General features: G+C 46.6%; 1 protein-coding gene across 1 annotated transcript in view; it reads left to right on the top strand.

Annotated features, from left to right (window-relative positions):
- Positions 1 to 9,024, top strand: part of LOC130580643 (contactin-4-like) — a 231,459-nt gene that overhangs the window by 194,572 nt on the left and 27,863 nt on the right. The window contains exon 14 of the mRNA XM_057378263.1: positions 7,636 to 7,763. Coding sequence (XP_057234246.1) covers positions 7,636 to 7,763 — 128 coding nt within the window. The remainder of the gene's footprint in view (positions 1 to 7,635; positions 7,764 to 9,024) is intronic.

Raw genomic sequence — 9,024 nt, 5'->3', positions numbered from 1 at the left:
AGGTTTTCATGATTATTAAATTCATCTCCAGGTGCTGGACACAGTCACAGATTGTTTGTCCCTCTGTGAAGCTGCTCCAGGAGGAGCTGATCCCTGTCTGCGGTGTCACCATCGTGGTGAGCACACCCTGCTCCCTGCTTTCCAAAAAAATGCCCATGGTCAGGGCCCCAAATGCAATTTGGGATTAATGTCTGCTGCCTGCTTGTCCTCTAGCTGAAGAAAATGGTAATGATTTTAGTAAGTCTGTAGCAGTTTGAAGGAAAAGAATTATTATCAACTGTTTCTTCTCTCGGGTAGTTTTATGATTAGGAGCAAGAAGGTAATGATTTTACAGTTAGGGCCAAAGTTTGAGATGCACTTTTAGGATTCAAGGAAATCATTACATGGCTAAAGGGGAAAAAGGATTCCTAATGAACGTTTTAGCCTCGGTGGTATTTTTGATGGTTATTCCAACATCGTTTTTAAGTGATGTAAATGTGTTCTTGGATCTCACAAATCTGTTAATGTCCATTACAAGCAGAGTGCGTAATTTCTATTTGTACTCTGGGCATTTTCTGTTGAAACCAGAGGCGAGGATGTGTTATCTTTGAAAGACTTGTGCCTTTGGGCTTGAATTCGGGTGGTATCAGCTGGAACAAATAAGCTGAGAATGCATTTGCTGCCTCTGCTGTGATCTCACGAACGCTCCCAGAAACGGTTTGTGTCAGCAGCTGAGGCACTGAAAACCTCGTGTGGGGTTTTTTTTTTCTCATCAGAGAGTAATTTAGATGTGCTCCAGTGGCGTTCCTTTGATGGCTGTGTTGTACAAACCTCGCTGGTGTTTGCTGTAGGCTGAGGGGGTGGTTTGTCCTCGTCGGGATGGAGCTGTTGATGCTGCACTCCCAACACCATTCCTTGCATTTCCAGCCCCTCTCCATAGCCTGGAARTCACTGAATTTCCATGCCTTGGGCTGTAGGCAGTGCCCTGGAAGAGTGAGCACAGCAAACACTTGACTGAGCATGAGATGGAGTGGAAGCAGGAGCAGATCCCCAGCACCGGCTGCTCCCGCTCGGGATTTTCCTCATTTCGGAGGGTGTGAGTGGAGAGCTGTGGTTCTGGTGGCTGATGGTGCAGAAAGGGAGCTTTTAGCCTCTCGTGAGATGGTTTTGAGTGTGCTCTGCCCCATGAAGAGCTGCTCCATGTCCTGATCCCTCTGTTTGGAGCTGGAGCATCCCTGTCCCTCGTGGTGCCATCGCAGCGTTCATTGTTTGCAATGACAAACAGACAGCTTGGTCTGTGAAATGAACTGCCAGGTGGGAGGGCTATGTCAAAAGGGTCTTTTCCATGGGGAATGGGCTTCAKTTCCCACTAAAATAATGGAAAATTGGCTCTTTACACCCTCAGACCCCTCTAGACTCAGAGAACCTTCCCAGATCAAATTGTCACTGCCTCATGTCTCARCAATGAAAGCTGCAAAAACAAAGCTTTCCTTTGCTTTACTCAAATCTGCTTCCTCAAATATTTATTTTCATGACATGGGCCTTCTGACTGTATTTATTTTAATTTCGTGTGTAGTAAAAAAAGAGTGGTTTGTGAGACAAGGCAGGAAAGGTTTCTATTATTTGAAATTCACCACGGCCCCCTCGCTCCCTTCRGGGTCCCTCGCAGGGCTTGTGTTTGCTTTTCATTTGTTCCCTCCCCGTTATCAGCATCCCTTAAGAAAGAGATTTTCTCTCAGAGAACAGCGAACTGTCCTTCTKAGATAACCTGGGGATGTTTTTGTATTTGAATTATAACTCCAGGCATCTCTGAACAATCTCCATGAAGTCTGTAATAGCTGTGAGTGCTCCCTTCCCTTCCTCCTGCCTCCCTGCTCCATCAGGACGAGCTTCTGTCACTTCCACACTCRTCTTACAAACATCTTACAGAGCAGAGGGAGGATGGTGACAAAGCACAGCTTTTGTGTTTGTAGATATTAATAATGGCTGGGTGCAGCGTTATTGCTGTGGACTGCTCCGTCACTGCAGATAAACAGTGGGGGAAGAAGAAAATTGTGGGAAAACTCAGGATGSCAGAACCGTGGCTGGTTTGAGCTGAGGCTGAGTTCAGTGGTGCTGTGCTGTTTGATGGCTCCAAAGGGTATATTCTCATGAATGGTTATCTGAGCAAAATATGTTCAATTTTTTTTCTTTCTCTTTAGAATATTATTTACAGGTTTTTRTGATAAAAGAGAGAGAGTGACTTTTTACATGGACAGGGAGGAATGGTCACTGCCAGAGGGAAAAGGGAGATTTCCACTGGACTCAGTGCAACAGGACTTTACCTCAGTTTATTTTGAGCAAATACAGTTCTCACCTGAAAATTAATTACGGGGTGTTTGCTGYTAAGAGGCCTGTCAGCTGCCATGGATAAGGCAGCACTTATCTCCTGCTGCCTTCACCAAGAGAGAGAGAGAGATGGGCACGGAATTAAATGGGCTTCGACAGAGCCTCTAAATGATCTCGGGCTTTTCTGTGACCCATGAAAAGACAGGTCCTTGCAGGCAAATAAACCCTGGAGCAGCTTTAGGGGCTGTGTGATGCACAGTTGCCAGGGCAGTGCAGGGGTGCAGGAGAGTGCAGAGAAAGAGTTTGGATGGAGGATCAGATGGAGAACTCATCCTGCCTTTCMCAGGGTTTATCCTGGCAGCCCCAGAACACACCTGGATTGTCCCATCCCTGCTCAGGTGGGTGTTCTGAGCCCTCAGGCTGTGGTGATGTCCCACTCTGGGGGTGCTGGGGACACCATCCCTTTCTCCCCCATTTCCAGAAACGTCTGGAGCACCAGGAGGAGGTGCAGCCCCTGCCTGGAGAATGGGGAGAGATTTAGGAGATGCTGAGGGGGTTTGGGCTGGTTTGGGTGGGGATCCCAGAGACAGGACAGGTGCTGAGTGGGGTTTAGGATCAGGGCTCTCTGCCCCATCAGAGCTGTGGGGTGGAGCCCCAGCACTTTGTCTTTGGCCTTGGGGTGTTTTAGGGGAGGTGAATGTCGTGAGCAGAAAAAAGCTCTGAGCTGGTTTAAAGGCTGGAGTTACACCTGGGAACAGCATCCCAGAGCCACAAGAATTGTTCCCTGTGCTCATCCCCTTTCTTCAGGGATGAGCAGACACTCATCAGCAGCGTCCCTGATTTGGGGGATCTGTGCTCTGAGCAGTAAAACCATGAGGATTTATCAACATCACTGTTTGTTCACCCAGAATAGCCCCATGGCCAATTCCACRTCCATGAGGTCATTTTAATATCCCACTCTGCCTCATGGCATGGCAAGCGTTGTTTAAAGGCAATAAACTGCTACAAAGACATGTGATAGAAACAGAAATAATTTGATAAATAATGCAATTGGAGTTGGGGCATGAGGCTAAGTTGCTGTTGGGCTAAAAATCTCTCTGGATATTCCTTCCTGGGAACTCTGGGAAAAGAGAGAACAAATACAGGTGGTGCTCCTTCCTTCCCTTCCTCCAGCCCCCTCCCAAACAGGGCAGGAGCACCAACAATGGGCCATCCATCATTTCAGCTGCAATACACTGCTCCTCACAGGTACATTTCACCCAAATCCTCTCTCCAAGACGGATTATCTGTGAGCACAACTCTGGCACCAGTGTCTCTTYTCAATAGGCACGTCAACGCTGCCACAAAGGCCGGACATGAAGGGATCAGTGGTGGTTTTATCTCAAATTGCACTCAGTGTGTGTTTCTTCCAGCTGACATTCATTTAAATGCTCGCTCTAAGACATCTTTTCTCCCCGTAATAGAAAAAGGATGGGACATCCTAAGCATTGTTTCGTGGGGGGAAAAATTATTTAAAATATTCACTTGGCTAAGCATGAAATATTTCGGCTGCGTGTGTTTAATCAAGAGTGAAAGCAAGGGTAGTTATGCTTGTATTTCATAAATTAAAATGCTAAAATGATTAGATAAGGAAACAAAATACCTCGTTTCATTGCAGCAGTGCTAATGAAACCATTGAGAGAGGTGGGGGGAGAAAAAGAAAAGTCACTTTGTAATTCTGAGCAGTTTTGCTCCAGAGAAACAGGGGGCTGTAGTTGTGTGGGTGCAGTAACATGTTCATCCACATCATGCRTGTTCCTGCATCCATGTCCCATCAGATAAGACATATTACTGCATCCATGTTCATCCAGATCATACATGTTATTGCGTCCATGTTTATCCAGATCCCACAGTCCCTGCATCCATGTTCCATCAGATCATACATGTTCCTGCATCCATATTCATCTAGATCATACATGTTACTGCATCCATGTTCACCAAATCATACACGTTACTGCATCCATGTTCATCCAGATCATACATGTTCTTGCATCCATGTTGCACCCAGATCATACATGTTACTGCATCTTGTTCATCCAGATCATACGTGTTCCTGCATCCATATTCATCTAGATCACACATGTTATTGCATCCATGTTCATCCAGATCATACGTGTTCCTGCATCCACATTCCATCAGATCCCACAGTTACTGCATCCCTGTTGTACCAGATCATACATGTTCCTGCATCTTGTTCACCCAGATCATACATGTTCCTGCATCCCTGTTCCACCCAGATCATACATGTTACTGTATCCACGTTCCATCAGACCCCACAGTTCCTTCATCCATGTCCCACCCAGACCCCTCAGTTCCTGATCCCATCGATCCCAAATGGAATCCCCTTCCCCTGGTTCTGCCCCTCCCTGTCCTGTCCCAGGAGCTGTGTGGGAGCTCTGTCCCTGCACCTTTCGGGTGCTGTGAAGTTCTCAGCAGCTCCTTCCCCTYGCTGCTTCAGTGGCAGAATGGAAATGGCTCAGGAAGGCTGGGGAAGGAGGTTTGGAGCRTTTTTAAAGGTCCTTTGTCCCCAGAAGAGTTTTGATCAAAGCACTGACAAGGTCAGCTCTTCAGTTTAGGAACCAAGCAATGCTTTTAGCTCCTAATTTCAGACCTGTCTGTGCTCTCTGTGGACCTGAAATCTCCAGCTGGCAGCACAGACCCCCAGATTCCCTCTCACAAACGCTTTGTTTCAAATAGATTACCTTTCTTTCTCTAAGGATTCTAAACCATCTTAAATTGCCTTTCTTCTTTTCTCTTCCAATGGATATTTTTATCTTCTTTGATTTTTCCCTGATAYTAGCAGTGACCATGAGCCAGGTTGGCAGCAGAGCACTTCATTAACCTGTGCAAGAAGAGATTCATATTTTTATTTATTGTTACCACTGCTGTTAGTGGAGCCAGGGAGCCCAGAACATTTAACAGCAAGTCAGTAGCTCCTTTTTTGAGTTTGTAGTGGTTTAAAGAGGTGCACACTCAGCAACCAGCACTTCGTTCTGATGTGTGTCTGTGTTTATGGAAAATGTGGTTTATTTTTATGTCTTCCCAGGCATCTGGTTAGAAAACATTTTGAGGGTGTATTTCAGAGGGGAAAGCACACTGAGCAGAACTTCATTGCRTTGAACTTTGTGTCTTGGTAGAACTTTCTCACCCAAACTGCTCAAAGTTGTGGCTGAAGGGTTGTTTGCTTTCGAGACAATCAGCAGTTTGAGAACCTCGGTGGCCTGGAATGAGCCTCCCCTCTCGTCTTATGCACAGAAAATTTGGGAATTAGCAACATCAGTGCGAGGCCTTCCTACTTTCTCAGCTAACTGTAACGAATTTCCAAGYGTTCAAATAATTATTTGTTAACTTTGAACACATTGGATTCAAATTAGAGGACAAAACATTGGCTGCAGAAAAGCAGCTTCAGCAAAAAAGAGCCACATAACCATAAGGGCCTCCTAATCAATGAGTCGCAGAGAGCTTTTAATGGCCTGATTTATTTGGGAAAAATCAGTTCACTTGTACAATTATTTGTCACTTTTAATTCTGGTCGTTTATTGGAGTTGCTGGGAGATCAGATGAGAATTCACCGTGCCTGGAGGCTCCTGGGAAGGGGTTGGGGGAACTTTTCTGAGCTCTTTGCAAGCCCTTCCTGGGGTTAAAGGATGTCTTTGGGCTCAGGATATAAAGCCAGGGACCTCAGGCTCAGCTTGGGAAGGAGAGGAAATTAAGGACAGCACCCTGAGATGTGCCAGAGCTGGTGGGGGATTGATCCAAAAAGGTCCCCTGGGGAACCCAGTCCCAAAAACCAGCTTTAAACTGGGAATAGAGACAGCTTAGAAGGGAGCCAATAGCAGGAGAAAGAGACTGGAAAGGCGTTAGAATTTGAGATTAAATCTAGCTTCATCAACAGGCACAATTAAAATGATCTGTGGAAGAGATTAGCCAGCAAATAGCTCTCAACCATATGGCTGAAAAGAAAGGGTAAATAACTAAAAAAAAAAAAAAAATCTCAACTGTACAGAAATAATCCAAAACTTCACTTTACTGGGTTTCCTGGGGTGGCAGAAGTGTGAAGGAGGGAAGGAAGGAGGGCAGAGCCAGAGGGGCAGTGCTGGAGCACAGCGCTGAAACTCTCCTGGTTTGAATTCATTGGAATTTCAATGCCTGCCAAAAGCATTTTGTGTCAGGCTGGGGCTTTATYCAGCTGTCCCAGCACTGTCCCAGTGCTCCAGGACATTCCCATGTCAGAGGGCAGTGCCCCTGAGCCCTCCTGCAGCACTGCCAGCACCATTGCTGAGGTTCTTTCCTCCCAATTTCTCAGTCCACTTGTGCAGAGCTTCACTGGCTTCGTTAAGGATGCAGGAAGGCATCTTCGTTTTATTGAGATGGGGAAATAATTGAGCAGGACAAGGCAGGAATTAGTACAAGATTTTCCAGGCAGGTCTGAAAGTGGCTGAAGGTGAGAAAGCAGATTGTGCTGCAGGATGTGATACTGAAGAGGCAAAAATTCTGCTAAAGGAGGTGATTTTAGGGTGGGAGGAAGGCTTTTCTGGAGTCTCCTTAGGTGATGCCTCCACAGGGCACAAGTCATTCACGTTTTGATGGGATTTACTGGGCAAAATCAGGTTTTCTGTGTTCACTGACTTACAGCAGAGCAGGAAAAAAAAAAAAGGTAACAAGAGGCGAAGCTCGTTGAGAGAACACGGGAAGTTTGGAATGGTCTTGTGCAAGAGGAGGGGCTGGGGATCACCCAAGAATTAACAATCCATCCTCAGCTGCCCCCTGCCCCGAGAGACCGCAGAGAACAGCCCTGTCCAGGTGGGCAGAGGATGGCAGCAAACAGGATGGTGGGGTTTATAACTTGCAGATAAACCCTGCTGTGAGCTGAGTGGTGCAGAGGGGTGGGCACTGAGCCTGGCAGCGTGGTGCCCTCAGTGAAAATCCTTCATCCTGCTGGAAAAAATGGGAAAGGAGTTTCTGCTCCGGCAGCGAGCGCCCAGCTCCRTGCCCAGGTTCTGCACTGCATGTGCTGGGGTTGTCATGGTGAGGGCTGARCATCAGAGCACAGAGCCTGCAAAACCTCCACGAGCTGCTGATGTGTAAATGAAAGTTGCCCTCGAGTAAAGACAYGGCCAAACTCGTGTAAACGCCGCGTTCAGGATTTACGAGGCGCGGCCGCGGAGGCTCAGCTCCCCGAGCAGGGCAGGGCTGGCTGCTGCTCCTCCATCCAGAATTAATGCACGCTTTAAAAAAAAAAAATAAAAAAGAAAGAAAATAAACCTTGTGTGGGTGCTGTCTTTGCAGGATCACCGTTCTGGACGACGGGAGCCTGCGCATTGTTAACGTCACCAAGTCGGACGCGGGCAGTTACACCTGCGTGGCCACCAACCACTTCGGGACGGCGAGCAGCACGGGCAGCCTGGTGGTCAAAGGTGACTAAAAACACTCTCACTGAGTTATTGTTATTGTGGTGAGGCACAAATTCCCATTTATTTTCATTATTCCTCCCCCAGGGCTGAATTTCAGCCTTTTGGGGATTCCAAGGGTTTATTCACGTGCATTCGTTATCCGTCAAATGTCGTTTTTAAAAGTAAAAGCTGTAGCTTGGTGAAGATATTTAAGGGAATAATTGGAAAAAGATATTGAAAGGAATCATTTGACAAAGATATTGAAAGGAATGATTTGATAAACAATGAGAGACACTGACAAATGTGTTGAATTAATTTTTGGCCTGCTGATGAGCAGTCTGGTGTCTGATGGATTGTAACAGGCAATGAACATATAGGTTATTACACTTACAATCACTCTCCATCTCCTTCTTATTTGAGGAAAAAACCCATATTGGATAAGAAATCAGGGAACATTGATTGCAAAGTGATAAATCAATCAGGAAGCTCTAATGCTGTCAGTTTTCATTCTCCCACACCCTGGCACTGATGGATCGTATTCAGTCAGAGGCTCTCCTTGTGTTTCTGTGCTRTATAGGAAATGCTTTAAATGTTCCAATGCAGGTTTTAATCCGTGGTTTTTAGAGCTGGAACAYATCCAGAGGTCCCTTCCAACCCCAGCCAGTCTGGGATATTCTGAGCCTTGTAGGAAAGCATCAGGATCCCAACAACTCTTTGGGTTTGGGGTTGTTGTGAGTCCCTCGTGTGGCATTTGCCTGTGTTGGTCCCTGAGAAGAACAGAGACAAGTCAGGACCAGAGCCAGGTCTCTGTAGRAGCTGATTCTGCCTTTCCCTGACCTGTGCTGTCCCAAGGAGGCACCTGCAGCRAACAGCCAGGAAAGRRCATGAAAAAMACTTTATCCATTATCAGAAWTGTGGGAGGGACMTTAAAGCCCATCCCAGCCTGGCTTTGGGTACTGCCAGGGATCCAGGGGTATTCCCTGATCAGCTCTGTGTGTCCCAGAGCAAAACTGGGGAGAAAAATGGCAAAATGGCAAGATCAGGGACCACTTTTTCCACCATAAAAAAGCCAGTTGGAAGCAGGAGTGGTTGGGTTCTGTCATTCCATACTCACAATTCTGTAATTCCTGATTTATCCTCCCAGTGCCCCAGGAATACCCCATCACTCCCAGGAAAACTTCAGCAGTTGTGGTACCCGATCTCTGTGTTTCCCTGCTCCAAAATCACTTTTGTTCACTCTGAGATTATAAAGGGCTGCTGAGGATGTTTTTCCCCCTCAGTGCTC

Source organism: Malurus melanocephalus, unplaced genomic scaffold (assembly GCF_030028575.1).
Source record: "Malurus melanocephalus ecotype Western Australia unplaced genomic scaffold, MMel_1.1 scaffold_351, whole genome shotgun sequence".
NCBI classification, from domain to species: domain Eukaryota; kingdom Metazoa; phylum Chordata; class Aves; order Passeriformes; family Maluridae; genus Malurus; species Malurus melanocephalus.
Note: the sequence above shows the minus strand (reverse complement) of the source record. Positions and strands in the feature narration are given on the sequence as shown.